The 18501-nt window shown below is 38.9% G+C and overlaps 1 protein-coding gene across 9 annotated transcripts in view; it reads left to right on the top strand.

Annotated features, from left to right (window-relative positions):
- The window catches only part of NEO1 (neogenin 1), a 212085-nt gene that overhangs the window by 81878 nt on the left and 111706 nt on the right, over window positions 1-18501 (top strand). For all 9 annotated transcript variants that reach the window (XM_055818650.1, XM_055818644.1, XM_055818665.1 and 6 more), the window contains exons 3-4: window positions 5275-5550; window positions 9365-9518. In XM_055818650.1, the coding sequence (XP_055674625.1) occupies window positions 5275-5550; window positions 9365-9518 (430 nt within the window). The remainder of the gene's footprint in view (window positions 1-5274; window positions 5551-9364; window positions 9519-18501) is intronic.

Raw genomic sequence — 18501 nt, 5'->3', positions numbered from 1 at the left:
TTAAGGCTTATATTTAGAGCACCTTTTGTAATACTTCATTATTGTTTTGTGGTTGTCTGTTGGCTAAAGCAAAAGGGTCCCCCTGCACAGTGGAAGTTTTAAGTAGTGCAAATTGCAAATAATTGTAGAATAAGACAAAATTACTCTTTAGGACAAAATTATAGCCTAGGTGAAAATACATGTTTTAAAAACACACAGGACTGATCAAATAAGCGTTTTAGTGGCTTTTAAGATGACCTAGAAAATGAACTGTAATTTCATTACTAGTGAGTAATGAAACCATCTTAAATAAAGCATATTTAACCTTAATGGAGCACCTGCACACAACAGAATACACAATGCCTGTCTTGTCCAAAAAGTTAGTGGTACTAGTAAGGGATTTAAAATAAGGCATAGTTGAGCTTTCTGTTAGAAACTGCAGGGCTTTACTCTTCCGATTACATTCTTGCTTGTAGCATAGGTTGCCAGTGTAGTGATTGTACAGGGTAAAGAGATTGCAACAGCTGAGGTGAAAACAGGAGTCATGGTGCTCATCTGGCAAAACAAGGAGGTCCAGGACTCTGTTCCAGGCTGGTGAAAGAAATGGCTTAATATGCAGGTCTCTTAGTAAAGATTTCTCGTGAATTGTGAATCCAAGGGCTAGTACGTTTTTCTTGAAGAATAACTGATATGGAATGTCTGTCCAAAAAGGCAAGGGGTGATCATAGACCAATTAGTCTGATCTCAACACTGTGCCCTTTTAAAGGGATTTTGAATCAGTGTCATTAAGACAGGAAAGTGGAAAGAAGGCTAAACTGTAGCTTGACTTATGTCTGTGGTTTGCATCTGAGTTTCTTGATGGAGCAGTTGATGTGTTAGAGCACTCTAATAAGTGGGCATGCCACAACACAGCCTTTTGATACGCTATCCCGTTAGAAATTATTAAAAGTAAAAATGATAGAAATTTAAATGAGAATATTGAGATTGATAAGAATCTGAGATAATTATGAAAATTTAATGGGTTCTATAGAGAGGGAGATTTTCAGAATGGAAAGATGCCTCAGAGACTAGAGTGTAGAAGGATTTTGTTTAACATCCTCATCAGTCATTTTGCTGTAAGAACGAAGTGTTTACCTGCAGAATTAGCAAGTGTGGCAAATTTAGGAGATCTTGATACTCTCGTTGTGGCCTGGGTGGTCTGAAGAATTAAATGGTGCTGTAGGCAGAATAATGGTGAAACATTAGCGTAGTGTGCAAAGTCGAGCAGATACAGTGATACTCTTGGTATTCTGCGAAGCTGGGACAGAGGGATTGGTGAGTTTATGAGAGAAAAGAAGGCTGTTTGGTGGACTGTGGGATTGAGTGTAACCTGCCAGGGTGCAGAGAGCTAATGTGATTGATAAGTCTTTTGGGAAGATCTTTTCAGTAGAGACAGAGAAGCAATTTTGTTACATTTCCGTGGATGTTTGTGATATTAAATTACAATAGACACTTCAATTTTTCCGCTGTCTCATTGTCATTCTGCCAGTGGTGCATGGTGGTAGAGTAAGAGGCATTGGATATCAATTGAAGCAAAAGAGTTTCTGACTAGGTTTAAGGAGAAAGTTCTTCACTGTGAAGACAATCGTGTGGTAGAACAAGTTGCCCAAGAGGTTGCGCTGTTTCCATCCAGAGGGATTTTTGAGATTTGACTGGGCAAATCCCTGACTAACCAGCTCTGACCTTGTAGCTGACTGCACTGAGTGGGTCCCTTCCCAACCACATGATTCCACAATTATGAGTCTTAAAGATGGATAGAATGTTTAGGGGAATGAGGAAAAGAAACTAAAGATTGTAGCTTCATTAAGCAGAAGGAAAGTTGAAAGAAGCTATGATTTTTCTTCCTATTAATACCTTAGGGGGAAGGAGTAATAGATAAATATCAAAGATGCAAAATGATACCAAAACAAGGTCACGATCAAAGGACTTAGAAGTTGGTTGTAAATACACTGGAAGGGGAAACTAGAACCTTTCTTCTCAGAGGAATGAAGTTGTGGAAAGAGCCTCCAGGTAGTATTTCAAGAGGGGAGAAAGTATGTTAATGCTTGGAGATGGACCCGTAGAAGGTTATGTAAGGAATTACTTGACAACACAGAAGTGATCTGTATGTTTGAAATGTAACGTGCCAGGCAGCACAGCTATTCTGAAGGATTGTGAAAGTCTCTGGTTTTGTAGCTCCTCCCCAATTATATATATGTCTTACATTCAGTTTGTTTTCCCTCTATAACATCAGGCTAGCCACAGCTGGAGAGCACATACGCTGCTGCTTCTCATTGCATTAACATTTTTGATTTTTCACATGGCAGCACATGAGAGTTTGTGGATTTTGGTCTTTTATTATAGATCTTATGTTTAATACGGGATGTGAAGATAGTGTTTCATGGGTTTGCTCAAATAACTCTGTTCTGTGGTTGGCTTTGATTGTAGAGCACCAGAGTTGGTGCTGTTGGCTTGGTTCAGACTTACTTTTCTATGGGAGAAATATATATAAAAGTTTTATGAAAAGTATGTATTAAAGTTTGTACTTAAGTGGGTGCTACTAGTGAACAGTTCTACAGTCCAAGTAAAGATGTTTTTCATTCAAGTGAGAAAAGCCTGAACATGTGATACCAGCTGCTTCTTCGTGCTGCTTCTCCAAAGATTTGTGCAAAATTTGGAGAGCGAGATCAGACAGTTTAAATAACAAGCAAACCAAAAAACCTGTGGGTTTTACTTGAAAGTACATAGGGATTCAAGCTGGAAACAACAGAAAGTACCATTTAACTGAAGAAATATATGTTACAGATTCTTTCTTAGGCAGTCAAATATACTGCATATGGACAGGGAAGGAAGACTGCAGGAGATGGGAGTTCTGGCACCGCTATGTAACTGATAAGGAGCACTTCACTAGAAAACGGAGGCACAAGAGGTAGAGAACTCGCCCGCCCCTTTTCTGCCCCTTCATATTGAAGAGCCATGAAGTGTTTTTCATCCATGGGTATTTTGCATACTTCACCATCAAATTAAAGTCCCTGATCGAGTGGTTATTTATTATCCCTTTTTAAAGGAAGAAAGATTTGCAAAACACTGAACTAGGTATTTAAGAAATAAATTGATAAATACAGAAAAATGGGTCTTAGTGCTGTTAAAATCTCAGTGCGTTCTTGATGGGTGTTAAGTGAGACTTATAAAAATGTTGAGTTGAACTGTTTGGAAATGAGTTGAGTGTTTAAAACAATATAGAAGAATCATCTTGACAAGAGATAAGTGAGAATTGTTCCAGTTAGGTCAAGCTTTTGAACATGGAAGATAGTGAATAAGGGTCTTCACCTTTAGGCTTACTAAAACAAGTGGGAAAGGTGAGAGCTGACCTAAACTGTCCCAGCCTCATTCATGTATAATCATGAGTATGAGGTACCACCTGTGAAGAGAGCTTGTGTTTGTGCTTTCTTACCTGAGGTCTTGGCTATGTGTAGCAGCATTGAATTAGAGGTTACCAGAGCCTGCTGCTTCCCAGCCAGGTTCCATTCTCATGCTTGAATAGTTGTACTAGGATGGTTTAATTTGTGCAACCTGGAGTCCTACCTTTCTTCTTTTATATTGAAGGCATACAGTTTATGATAAATTTAAAGAAAAAATCATAGTACGTACTTGAAGCTGTGTGCTATTGAGAGGGAAAGGTAAGATGTTAAGAGTACTGACAGGCTGTTTCTGTGGCAATAATAGTTTTCAGTGTGAGCATAAAAAAGAATGAAACTTTTACTTCATTACTGCAGCAAGCAAGCTGTGCCTTGCCCCATGTCAGTGTTGACCACACAACCACCTCTGCGCAGATTACGGAAGGGAGAGCTGATAATACAGCTCACCACCATGGGAAATGGAGAGTGAGGAGGCTTTTCATTTTCCTGTCCCATTTCCCCTTTATGGGAAGTTGTGCAAAATACTTGTGGTGAGTTGGCCTTGGCTGGCTGCTGGCTGCCCACCCGGCTGCTCTCTCTCTCTGCTTCTCAGCAAGGTGGAGGGAGAGGAAAGAAGATTTAAAAGTTTGTGAGTCGAGACAGGGAGCTCACTCAGCAGTTAAAAACAGCCTCGACTTGGGGAAAACTAATTTAATTTCTTGCTAATTAAAATAATGTTGGATGTAAGAAAACAAAGGCAAAACCTAAAATACCTCTCCCTGCCCTCTTCCCATTTCCCAGGTTCAACTTCCCGCCTTCATTCCCAGTTCTTCTGCTTCCTGGTCCACCCTGGTTTCCCCCGGGTGGCACCTGGAGCTGCCCTCCTCCTCCTCTCCTGCCTCCTGTCGTGCCCTGCCTGTTGCCAGGGCTGTTTCTCACACTTCCCTCATGCCTCTTGGACAGCTCCCCCAGAGGTGCTGCCAGCTGTGCTGGCTGGCTCAGCTGTGGCTTCCGTGGGGCTGCTGTGGAAAGGGCTGGAACCAGCCCCAGCCACGGCTGGCATGGGGAGCTCCAGACAGTTCTCACAGAGGCCACCTTGGCAGCTCCGCCACTGCCAACACTGCGACATGGCCACCCAGCCCAGACCTGAAGCCGTTCAGTGGACTTCGGGCATTTCTGGAGAACTTTTTTACTCAAAAGGTGACATATTCGCTGTGCAGAGCTGCTGGGTCCTCATGGCAGTGGTAGCTTTGTGTTATGCTGTGGAGAAACTTGGTTCTCAGGTACACTAACAGGAGAAGGATAAGTATTAGCACACAAACAAATGCAGCTTTACCTTAAGGCGTTGTGTAGCTGTGGGTGGTAAGCTGGGTGACTGTAGCCATCCGAGCTCTCTCCTTGTTCCTGTCTGCTGAGTGAGTGCTAGAGGGCATCTGCATGCCGCTGCGGTGGATCAGCAGCAGTCGCAGGATGCAGTTCCGAGGGTGCTTACTGGGGGTACCAGGCAGGCACGCGCCTGGGTTTTGCCACTTCTGTGCGATACACTCCATAAGGATAGCAGCAGCACTGGCGAAGGCAGCAGAGGTTACTTGCATGTCTCCTCCCAATTTAGAGGACTTTTGTTTCGTTGTCAACAATTGCTTGCTTCTAAAATGACTTCTGTTTTTAAATCAGTACTTTTAGTATTGGCTTTATTTGCCTTTACACCAGCTGTGTTTAGCATTGTACTATCAAATGTTAAGATTTTTAGAGTTGGAGAACAGCTTAATTGTTTTTAAGCTACATTCATAAATCTTGACTTGGACTTCACAGCTTTGGTGTCAACTTCAGAATATCTCTAATTCAGTACTTATTTAACTTTTCTATTTTGTATTTGCAGGCCTTCCCAGGTTCACCAGTCAGCCAGAATCATCATCTGTCTATAAAGGCAACAGTGCAATCCTTAACTGTGAAGTCAATGTTGACCTTGCACCGTTCGTGAGGTGGGAGCAGGATCGCCAGCCAGTCTTTCTGGATGACCGTGTATTTAAGTTACCAAGTGGAGCTCTAATTATTAGCAATGCTACTGATACGGATGGAGGACTCTATCGCTGCATCATTGAAAGTGGTGGGACCCCCAAATACAGTGACGAAGCAGAGCTCAAAATTCTTCCAGGTGTTGAGCTATTTTTCTTTTTAAAATTAATAATTAAAAAATTAATTGACCGATAGGAGGAAAAACCTAATGAGTACTTACAAATGGGAACATGTGAGAATCTGCGCTGTTGCATTTTTGTGTACTTTTTGTTGAACTAAGCATGATGTGTGTTGTGGAAGCTAGTGGTTGGGTTTTTTTCAAAGTAGCTTAAAATGAGTGTAGGCACTTCAGCTAAAGGATTTTGGCCCTTGGGAAGACCAGCCTGTATCTTGCACTTGGCAAACAAAAGCAAAATTGGTTACCAGTGTCTGAGGTTTTTGCAGTGGTTGGAGATAGGTCGGAGACATGCACATAGTTTTTTGCCATACTTAATAATGTAGCTTTTAAGGACTTTCTGGAAAAGACTGCTTTTAAAAAGTCACTAGTAATACGCTTCCATTGTGACATGTTATGAAGAGGGAATTGCCTGTTTCTTTGATTACAAACGTTTGGGGATTTTGAAGTTTCTCAGGCTTGAATCCTATATTTAAAATACTGTTGAAATTTACAAAATAAATTGTTGCTTAGTCTGTTGTTCTTGGGATGCTTAAGCTGAGGCACTTTAAATTGTCCCAATATTTAGGAAGTTCTGAGTCCTTAAGCACTGGACCCTTTTGGGAAGTCTCCAGACCCTCAAAAGGGGAATGACTTTATTCTGAAAGGTTTAGCTATGCCTATTGTTCTGAAATGTTTAGATTTTTTTTAGTAAGAAAAGATCAGTCCTGATGTAAACTGTTTGTACATTTGGTGTGTTCTGTTTCAAATGACACTATTGCACAGAGCCGTGGTCACCAGACGTTCTAACAAAATTTTTTGGAAATTGACCAAGAAGCCAACAAGAATGTGAATTGCACTTTCCCAAACTAGGGAAATATGACCTGTGTTTTGTATGGGTTTTCTTAATTATTTGCAGAACTTTATGCTGTCTCTCTGAATTAGTCTTCATGTTGGAATTCTGATTCAATTTTTACTGCTTGGAGAACTGCCAGAGAGGGCTGCTGAACTTTCACCTTTGGAGGCTTTCAGGGCTAGGTTGGGCAATGTCATGGTTGGCCTGACCTAGTGTTGGCAACTTCAAGCAGGTGGTGGCTTCTTCAGAGATCTCTATCAATGAATATTTCTGTTTTTCATGACTATGTCACATTTCTACTTAAAATGCCAAAATATACTTTTAAATGCCCAAATTCTACAATGGCAATGCTCTTTGAAACTGATGTGTTTGCTATCTTTACAAATTAATCCTGCTTAAAGTAGAAATTTGTTTCATTGAGTTCTATAGCCTTTCTGAAATGAAAGCCTTATATTTTCTTCAACTAAAGATGTGTTTTTTGAAGAATAGCGCTTTTGGAAAAGATACTTAATTGAATTATTTTATTTTGGTTTGCCTTCGTGTTTTTGTGGCCTCTCAGGTGAACACTTAAGACTTTTCTGATTTTTGGCAATTGAAGATTTCCTGATAAACTTCCATATTGTGTTGATATTTCAAATTCTTTTGGCTCTAGATATAGCTTACTTGCTTTTGTAATGTTTTGCTAAAAGTAATTAAATATAACTCTATTAGGGAGTACAAGTAATGCTGTTTTCTTGCTTGGTCGTGAGTCTGAAAGTGTCGATAGTGAAGTTTTCTGAAATCCCTCCCAGCAGGCATTTTTTTTTTTTTTAAGTGGGATTAAACTGTTGAACAGAAAGCTGTATTAATCTTGAGTGGCCCCATAATTGACTGTTTGGTCTGAGATGGTTTTGAAGGAAGGATTTGAATTAATCTGTTCTTCATTCATTTTATTCCCTTTTTAAATAGTTATCTGATGTGTGTCGAACAGCGACCCCACTGCTCTGCCTCTAAATGTTTGAAATACACCCAATGTGCGTTTGCATCGCACAGATTTGTGTCCACAGACAATGCTTTACTTTCTCTGATAGCAAGCTTCCATAGTGTTCAGTCTGCCCTTCATCTGCCCCCGAGCAGGAGGATGCATTTCTGAGCCCTGCTATTTAATAGCAGGTACTTTCACATACAGGAATGCAAGGAAGAAAATCACTTAATTTTTGAATCCAGTTCCTGTTGACCTGAAAACCGAGCGTGTTTTGGGGAGCTATAGAGCATTAATGAGTTCAAGTGATTCATACTGACTCCTCTCCCTAGTGCAATGATTGCTTGCTGGCAATCTGTTACCCATTTTTTGCAACTTGGCTTGCTCCATATGCTACTCCAGGTCACTCCCACTGCGTTACCCACCTGTTGTTCACACATGGTCTTATTTCTGGAGCAAGCAGACAAGTTCCTTCTAACAGGGAATATGGGCAGGGCCGCTGTGATCGTTTGTGTGTGGGCCTGAGGCAGATGGCGGGATCCAGGATCGCTCTAAGGTTGTCTCCAGGCCTGGTTCTCACAAATACCTTGGCAACCTCATCGTGTTACACCTTGGGGCATGTGCATGCCCTTAGCTTATTGCCATAAATGCTCGGTTATTATTTTTAGCATTTTGAGCTGAAGAAAACCAAACCCAACAATTTTCAGAAATTCCTGCAACTATTGCATAGGTCCTGGGTGAGACAGGGGCCAGATATGTCTGTGATAAGACACCAAATGAGCCTCAGAGAGCAAAAATTGCGTAGGTAAGAATAGCCTGCCCTGATGAGGTGGCCAAAAATAGTTTGAGCGCTTGTCCAGTTCTAGAGCTTAGCTGTCATCAAACGTGTAAGTGCACATCTGAGTACAGAGAAGACAGCAATTAATGCAATGTAAACAGTGGGGTGTTTTGAGAAGTTGGCAGAAAGAGTTGGAATAACTAACAGCAGAAAGGCTGTAGCTGGTATGTAGGAACTCATTTACTCCAGTTATGGTGCAAAGCACATGCTGAAGTTACTGCAGTGACAAAGGGTACAAACTGCATCTTTTGTCCAGCTGTTGCTGAGGCCCCTTGATGAATTGCTCACAGTTCTAGTTAAAATTGATTTTAGAACCTTTTTCCCAATGTTACTTTTTGAAGAGTCATGGATATTTTTAGGAAAGTAGAAAAATAGCCCTTTCTGAGTGTTTACTTGTGGTAGTTCAGAGTAGATTGCTGGACAGCCTTTACTGGGTGGGTATATGTTTTCAATTCTCACAATCAAAATGGCCTTTTCTTGTAGTAAATAAATGAGTAAATATGCACTTTGGTGGTGCTTGTTCTTAAGGGAGGAACAAAGAAACAAAAGCGTCCATTCAAAGCAAAACCAAAACTAATTCAGAGGGTTCACTGTTTCCATAAGGTTTAAAGACAGTAGTGGATTTTTGTTTTAATATAAAGCTTGTGTTGTTGCTTCAGCAAGCAAGTTATCTAGTTAACTTTATTTCGCTTTGTGTTGGCTTTCTGCTGCATTAATTTCATTTTCCAGTGTGTAAAAGCACTTTCTCAGGCAGCTACCTGATGAAGTCAGGAGATTGCCCGAGGTTGGCTTGACAAAGTCAAGCCTGTACCTTTCTTTTATAAGTCTTTACTAGCTGGTGGAAGTTCCAGTTTCAGGGCTGTAGCTTTTAGCAAAAATTGTTTCCCAGGGAGTTTGAAGAGTCAGAATCCTGATGGTGGTGTACCATTTGGCATGTCTGGAGGAAATGATAAAAAGCTGTTCATGCGGGAGGCTGGGAGAGTCTCTTACAGAAAACCATTTGTGTAGGTAAGATGGTGACTCAGTCCTGTGAAGAAGCAGGAAAGAAATTGGATGTTTCATGTGTGAGGGTTTTTTTTATTAATATGATCACCTTCTGATTTTGCGTCTGGTAACAACTTTGTCCTTTACAAAATATTTGCAGATCCAGAGGTGCCACAGAACTTGATGTTTGTGAGGCAGCCCTCTTCACTCACTAAACTGACTGGGCAAAGTGCAGTTTTTCCATGTGTTGCTGTAGGATTTCCAGCTCCATGTATCAAGTGGACAAGAAATGAAGAAGAGCTTGTAACAGAAGGGTGAGTAATGGCTAACACATATATTTTAATATAATGGCAGGAATCCAGCCAGTTATGATTTCAGATCGGTGCAGAACTTGCTTTCTACTGAATTTTAAACCAGGAAAATAGAAGCTAGTTTTCAAATGCTGGAGAGCTTCTAGACTGTTATGACACGTATGCTAGCTCATGACACTTGCGGAACAATCTCGTATTTTTTTTTTTGCAGACATTGAAACCAAGAAATCTTATTTGAAGCAGAAGGGTTATTAAAAATGCACTAGTTTTAGATTGCTGCTGGAGTAAAAGAAGCAATTAAGGGAATAAGGACGCTGCAGAAAAGCTAAGACTTCTTCATGTTGGCATATTACGTGTCCAAAGCCCTGCACTTGTATTACTCTTTCTGCAATGAAAATGGCCAGTATGAGTCTAAGTGTTCCATAAGAATTTAATAATAAGTGTTTAAAGCAGAATTTCATCATTTGTCATTAAAAGAAAATATTAAAGTGTTAGGCATGATTAAAAAAAAATTGTGGTCTTTCAGGAATGCATTAAGTGAAAACTGCTCTATCACACATTGTCATTGTGTATTAATTCAAAATAGTGTGGTAGATGGTATGTATAAGAAAGCAGAACAAATCTTATCAAGAAAATTTTGGTCCAGCTACAAACAGATACTTGAATGTTCTCAATGTCCCTCAAAGTCAGTGGTGAGATTAATGCAGGAAGAAGTTAATTGTGAAGCAATGAGAGGTAAATTATATTGTGGCATGGCTGAAACAGAAAACGGCTAAAGGAATGTGCAGGTCTCTCAACAGGACCAGTAATAGTAATATATCTTTCTTTTGTCAGTTCTTAAATTAAAGAAATCTAGGGGCTTGTAATTTGAACTGTCTTTTTTTGAGAATACAAACTTCCGTGGGTAATGACTAACAGTTCTAATACCACTGAGAAATTGTGTTGATGTCAATCTGATGGCATATGATTTAGATTCATATTATTTTGTAAATATAAGAAATCGCTCACATACAAAGGATGGTACAGACTCATTAGAGTTGCACAATCAAATCTGAAGAAATGTCAGAATAAATGTGCCTGGTAAGATCCTAATTTGTTTTTCTTGTATGTAAAATGATGTCATGTCCATATTTTTATACATTTTTGCTGCTTTGCCCCCCCTTGCTCCATCCTTCTGTAGGTTATGTCCCATTCAGTGCTTTATGTGGGCTTTAAGCTTAGTTACTAAAGAGGTCTCCTTTTTATTTGTTTCTTTTTTTTTTTTTTTTTAATATATATAGACCGTAAATTTTCAAATCCTGCTCTGAATACAGCTGTGCAGGCTGTCGTGATAATCTCAGAGGACTTCACAATATTTTTCATTTCAAAATTCAGAGTGAGAAATTTTATTGGGGACCTGAGGCATAACATTAGTAAACATATTTGATATTTTTATGTGCACAGTTTGAACCATGTAGACCTGATTTTTCAGAATATTTAACATTAGTTTTTAGCAGTACGTCCCTTTGTTACAAGAAGGGGTTCCAGCTGTACAACTCGCTCTGTGAGCCGCGTGCCGGGGTGTCTGTGTGGGCAGTCAGAGCTCTGAGCGGTTCCTCTCTGCTGTCGCCAGCTGCTTGCTTGAAGCCACTCTTACTTGAGCATCGTTCTGTCATCACATGGACACTGCGCTGAGGCAGCAGCAGGAGCCAAAAGGCTGACAGTTGTCCCCAAACATCGTTTTAGTAAACACTTCTCTGCTCTGGCACCAAATGAGCTGTGCGTGTTCTCTGCTGAGCCCAGGAAAGCCTCTCGCCAGCGTGGGGCTGCAGGGGCCTCTGGTCCTGGAGTTGGCTGGTTGTTGCACCCTCTGGGTGTGTATTCACTAGGGAGGATAAAGTTGAAAAGACAAAGAAATATTCCTCTTCCATTTGAAATAACTGTTTTCTTCTGCTCAAAAGCAGACCAAAAAGGAGTAGGTAAGAGTTTTGAACAATGAAAATTTTATTTGTTTTGACTTACTACAGTACAGAACCTTTCTGGTCTGGCTGAAGATGAGTGAGTAAAGTTACCTTGCTGATGAAATGGATTTCTTAGTGAAATGTGTGCTCATTATAGAGTTTAATTTTAACGTAGGTAAAGGAGAAAATCTGATTTCTTTTTCACTATGTAAGAGTAACATTCCTTCATTGTTTGTTAAATCACCAAAATCTGTCTGCTGCTCATGACTATGACTTAACAGAGAAGAGAATCAAGCAGCAGGCAAGAAAAAGTTCTTAAACTCCTTTTACCTTGACACCTATCATATTATTCTTTTGAATAGGAACTGGAAAATCTCTAGAACTAAAAATTAAGATTCTTTGTTGGAGTAAAGCCTGCAGTTAGACTGTTCCAAAATAAGTGCCTCAGCTTGTTATGCATGGTCTGTTAATGTAATTACAAATTAAATCACATTTAATTTGTTTTAAAATCCCTTTTTGATATAAAAGTAAGACTTCTCTTATTAGCATGGCTTTTCTTTTAAACCCCCCCACCCCCCCCAATGATCCTTTCAACTGAACAGGTTTTAATGTACCTTGTGCCTGGGAAAAGCTCTTAAATGTCATGGGTTTTGTCTCTGTGCACACACTGCAGACAGTAACATACATATGTGTAGATGTACACACATGTATATACATATGTATTGATACATGGCTGTGTGTATGTATGGGGTTAGGAAACAAAACTCAGATAGCATGGTCAGGTGGGTCTCTAATTTTTACCCCTTGTTAAGTGATTTAGGCATGCAACCTTATTTTTACTTTTGTCTTTTTAACTGTGGCAATTAATCTAATACAAAATTAAGTATTTTCCTTTCAGGCCGTATTGCAAAGGAGAATATGTATAGGAATCTGTATTTATAGGAAAAATAGATTATTATTAAGGATTGGGATTGGTGGAGTTTTGGAATTAAATGTTTGTTGTAAGACCTGAAAAAAGGGAAGGTGTTTAAATTTGATGGGGTATTTGTCAAAGTCTGCAATAAATTTATGTTAATAGATAAATATGAATAAACTTTAATGGTGGCAGTCTTGGCAGTTGTTGAAACAAGCAACCTGTAATGCAATATGTTGTGAAATCAGTTTGCTGTGATAAAATATTTTCCAAACTAATTTGAGTGAAAGAGCAGGGAGCTTTGATTGCTGAGTGAGAAAATGGTGACATTAATGCAATGCTAAACGTTTCCATTATAGTAAAACTGTTAGAACTTGAAGGAATCCTTTCAGAGTTGTTAAGTTAAAGATTTTGAAGAAATGTGATAGTTACGCTGCTGACTTTTTTTTTGTTATAAAGTCGTCCATCAAAGACTATGAATACCCAGGTTCTACCAGAACTCGGGGAAGTCTCAGTCCTGCGAAGAGTAAGAGTGTTTGGAGGAAAGTGTCTCTGCACGCTTCCACCATGGGTCTGCCCTTCTTTCGGCATTGCTGCCTGGCTTCGGTCTGCTCCTTTGATGCCTTTTTAGCATATTCACAATTTCAGAGATTAAAAAAAAAATCACAAAGTTGAAAATTGGACCCGATAGCCTGTCACTGAGAGAAACATTTGACTTACGATGAAAGCATTTCATTGGATCAGCTTACTAGTCAAGCTGGTAATCTCTATGATATATAATAGTTTTCTCAGAAATACGTTGTTTGAAAAGGAAGGAAAAGGCTTAAACCCTGTTCTAGGATGAGATTTATGATGCCTGTTCTTATAGCTCCAAACTAGAACTTCAAATAGGAGGCAAGCCCCTAGGCTCATACGTGTTTGTGTGTACAATCTTGTGATATAGGGTGTACTGCTCTGCTCATATAGTTCTTTAAGACTGGCTCTCTGAACGGACACCCACCCCGTCATACACGTGGTTCAGCAATGCGAATATACATTCTACTTTTTCAGCTGGATTTCCTCTGTAAACTCACAATGAGTAATATCTCTGCCAGGAATGTAGGAAATACTGAGAGAAATCGAAGGAAGTGGGGAAAGCCACTGAAGTATGAAGCTATTGGAATAAATCTTATGTCCTTTACAGAAAACCTTATAAAGTAAAATCTACTGTATTGTCAATATTACCTGATATAAAAGGCTATAATGGAAATGTTATATACAGGTTGAATGGTTTTGCTAACTTAGAGCCTTTCATACTTTTTTTTTCTTTTTTTTTTTTTAATGCCTTGTCTGGCTAAGGATCCTACTGCATGAGAGTCTGTTGTTTAGCAAACACAGGAGTAATTTTGTGCTTTTGATAATTCTGAAATTGAAAAGTGAAGTTTCAGGTGAGATGGCTGCCAAGATGGATTTTCAAGAGCTTAGGGGGGGAGGTACAGTTTCAAATGTTTGGAAGATGATGTCCTGCTTTGAAACCTTTCCAGTGTGTGGATCAGTATGTGCTCAAACAGCATATATTCTGTACCTCAATTTCTATTTGGACACTTAGATGGAAGAAGTTACAAATACATGTACCACAAATTCTTTAAAAAGCTACAGTAAATCTGTAAAAATTCTAAATCTGAAAAACAATTGAAAGGATTCTGAATGATAACATTATATTTTAATAAGGCTATTGAAGTACAGCTAACTTCGTCCGTTTGGGCTGTTCCATATAGCAGAGTTTTATGCCATTGAAAAACACCTACTGAAAACTATTGTGGTTGTATGGCTATTCATTTTCTAAAGTGAGGAGATCATAAAGCTGAAGCTGCATGTGCAGCATTAATTTTATGCTGTTGCTGTATGCGTTCAAATGAAGTCCTTAATTGTACAATCACATGCATACTCTTAGTGCGGGGGTTTTTTCTTTAATACTTTGCACAAACGTGTGATATTTTTCATTATTGCATATTGCTGTTTGTAAGGCAGTCTGAGCGATTTGTATTAAGTGAATTACACTTGCCCAATTCTGTAAAGGTTAAACATAGCAGAGTAATTATGGAGATTTTTCTGGTAATAGATTCCACAAAATAATCTAATTTAGTGTCTGATTTTATCTGCTTTACTTTACCAAGACTGCAAATAGATTATAAGATGTTTTGGGAAGAGTAATTTAGAAGAGAAAGAAAAAGCCAAAACCTCAGGGTATAACTGGCTGTTTGAATGCAGTAAATTAATAAAGGCTCGCTATATTTTGTGATGATGAAACACAAAAAAGCATGCGAGTTAGGTATCCAAAGTAGCTGAAGTAATTGTATATTATGAGTGTGTAACTGAGGGCTGTATGGAATGCATATAAAAGGCTTGAATTTGATTTTCCTGTTCCCTGACATTTGAATGATCAATCTTTCTTGTTTTTAATGACACTTTAAATTATGTTATCCCTTTTACATTAAGCTGATTCTTTGTCTCCAGTGTCTGAAATCTGATTGCTTCACTCATGTGGCAGTGCTTCATTGTCCTTACAAAAATAAGATGTTTTTACTTTATCACAGAAGCAGTTTTTGCTTTAAGCCCAGACCTCTTTCACAGCTAATGCATACAGAAGCAATCGCCAAGGAGTCTGACAGATTGTTTTCTTCCATGTTTTTAACTGTGATGAGCTTGTGTTGGATCACATATTGGTAAACTCTGGACTCAACTCTAGGTTTTCTTGAGGAAAAGAATCAAAGAGAATAAAAGCACGGCACACAGTTTAGATGGCTGAAAACTGTATAACCTTGTTTCTTGACAAAAAGGAGAATTCATGCAAATGCTACCATGTTGCAAGTAGTTTGTGAGATCCTTTATGACAAACTCTTGTTGCCTAATTTGACAATGTCCAGTAATTTTTAATAGTTTTAGTAAACATCTTAATTGCTAGTTAATAACCATAATAGTCTGCTGCCTGGCCATGCAGATGTTGCTTCACTTCCCCAGAGGTTGGCAATGGGAAAAAGAGCATCAATAAGGCACGTGTGGCTTTTAAAAGGTTAATGATGGAAGCTGGTGGATATCCAGAAAAAGGCACTATATGTCATCAAAATGACACCAACATTCTGTGTATAGCCTTCTGTCATTCCTCTGCAGTTTTGTTTGTCTCGGCCTCTTGCATCCAGTCAGTTCTTCCTGCACAGCCTTCCTCCCCATTCTGTACCCTGACTGTCTCTCATAGCTCTAGCACATTCATGAATAGGCTCCATTTCTTTCTGCTTTCATCTTAGCCTTCAGCAGATTATATGCTACTCAGATTAATTTAATTCACCATGAATGCTCAAAAAATAATCAAAGAAGCTATTTTACATAATAAAAGAAGACACGGAACTGCATATATGGATGTGTCAAGTTCCAGACTGGTTTTAGTGCAGCCTTAACACATTTAACACGCCGTTCTCACAAATACGCTTCAGTGACATTGTTCCTGTTTGCTTTGCCGGTGTTTGTGAAGCTCTGCTTTGTTCGTGGGCTGTCGGTGTCCAGGTGCAGTCACAGAGGTTCAAGACTCGGGAAGAGCATCGTTTTCTTAGATCTTGTTACATGGTCTTAGAACTTTCTCAGATGGTCAGATTTGCCTTGGAGGTGGTATAGTCCAACGCTTCTAGGTTCCGTTTCTTTGTGCTAACTTCAACAGACTTGTGTGGTTTAAATGTAATTAATTTACCTGGACGGAATACAGGTAAGTAGAATACAAGGCAGGGGGAGAGTGATACAATTTTGGCAGGTCCTGTTCACATCTTAGTACAAATTTTTCTTGCTGAAGATAGGAGGTGGATCATCCTTCACTATCTTTGGTTACTACTAAAGCTCCTATTTTTTCTACATACTAATTTTTATCTTATCCGTGATAAGAGGCTTCTGCCTTTTTTTGGCTGCAGTGACAATAAAATACATATCTAGATAATCCGAGATGTATTTTCTTGTTGCCTTACTTTCTGTCCTTGAACCACTATTACGTGTTTCTAAATCAGATTATAATGACAAACTTCTTGTTGTTTTTCTCTTAGCCTAGAACCTGTTGGCAGTGCTGTCCACATACTCCTCTACTATTTTTTCAGGCATTCCTCCTTTTAAAGTACCTAATACATTTTTTCAAACTTACTGCTATCTTCACTCAGATTCCCTACACTTCTTGCAAAACAAAGTTTTTGTAGTCTTCCTTTTACTAGATCATGGAAACAGGATGCCTTTCCTTATGGTATACCTGGATACCATCTCTCTGAATGCTTTTAAGACTAGTTTGTTTCACTTAATTCCAATAATGATTTTGTTTGCTCTGCTTTTAAATGTATTGCATCCGAAATTTGATCAACAATTATAGTAGTATCGTAAATCAATGTTAGTGGTAATTAGGTGAGTCAAAAGTGTTTGTGTCCTAACAATTTACCTTTCTAAACAGGTAAAAGCATTGGTTCTACTAACATAATTATTCTAAGATTTCAAGTGGAGAAAGGAATTAGGTTGATTTTTGTACCTTGGCCACTCTGTAGAGACCAAAAAAGTTAATTGTTGTAATGTGCTTTTTAGTTAATATTTTGAAAGAATGCAATCCGTTCCTGCCTGCTAAGCCATTGCTTGGTAATGCCAGAAAGGAAGCCATCAGGTATACTTTTTTTTTTTTTCTTTTCTTTTTTCAGCTGTGAATAAGAATGGTGCTGGATCAGCACCCAGTCATGATTTGTTGTCTCAGCTTGGGGGTTTTGGTACTGGTACTGGCATTTTGTTGTGGACGCTTGGAGTGATGAAGGACCTTGGAAACCTCTTGTACAAACCTGTATCACATAAAGGGGAACGCTGGTTGCAATGGGAGGAGAATGTGGCTGGAGGCTGGGGGTACTACATTTAGCATAAAATGCTATGTTCATCTACTGCATTTGGCATAAAAAGCAGCTAGTTTATATGGGCTGAATTACAAACACACACACACACACACACACACCCTTTACAAGTCAGAGGGGGAAAATTCTGTACCAAAACTTTGTCACTTCAATGGATTTGTGTTTGAAGTTTTTTTTTTTTAACTATTTTCCCATCCTGAATTCTTACATCTGACAGAAATGGCCATCTTTTTACAAAGATCCAATTGCTACACATTATGAAATGTACGTTACTGTTCCTTATGTTGTACAGGCGTAAGTCTGTCATTTTATGGTTCACTTAACTTTTCAAGCAGTAAGTCATTCCAGCTGTATCTGCAAGCGTGGGTTGGTTTGTTTTTTTTTAATGATGTGGTTATGTTATTTCATTTTCATTCTTAAGTTCTAGTTGCTATTGTCTCAATACCTTGAATCATATTTAATTAAGAACAACTGAAGCTGAAAGTGCAGGAAGATGAGCTACACTTGTGGATTTGATATAGTTGAACTTAATTTTAAATGTAAAGCCACAATATGGAATTTGGTCATCTATTGAAAAATTCCTCTCTCTAACATGGTTCCCTGTAAATGGCACTCAGAAGCATTATGTGTAAACACTTCTTTAGTTTATGTAGACATTTTAGGCAGAGGACTTGTGAGCGTTGGTTGTGGTTTAACCCCAGGTGGTAACCTAAGTACCCCACGCAGCTGCTTGCTCACTCCCCGCAACCCCCCGCAAGGGATGGAGAGAAGAATCAGGAGGAATGTAAAACCAGAGGGTTGAGATAAGAACAATTTAATAATTGAAATGAAATGAAATGAAATTAATAACAACAATAATAATAATTACAATAACAATATAAACAGTAATGATAACAACAAAAACAATAAAAATGCAATAAAATGAAATTAAATTAATAATAACAACAATAATAATAATGACAACAGTAACAATATAAACAGTAATGATAATAATAACAACAAAAACAATGAAAAAGAGGGAGAAGAGGAGAGGAATGAAATCCAAAGGGAAGGGAGAAAAGAAAACAGGTTGATGCATGATACATTTGCTCACCATCCACTGATCAATGCCCTGCCAGTCCCCAAGCAGGGATCGAGAGGCCCCAGCCAACACTCCCCACCCCACCCCATTCATACACTGAGCATGACATCCTTATGGTATGGAATATCCCTTTGGCTAGTTCGGGCCGGCTGTCCCT

This window comes from Falco peregrinus, chromosome 1 (assembly GCF_023634155.1).
Source record: "Falco peregrinus isolate bFalPer1 chromosome 1, bFalPer1.pri, whole genome shotgun sequence".
Lineage (NCBI taxonomy): Eukaryota > Metazoa > Chordata > Aves > Falconiformes > Falconidae > Falco > Falco peregrinus.
The sequence above is the reverse complement of the archived record's forward strand: the minus strand, read 5'-3'. Positions and strand labels throughout refer to the sequence as shown.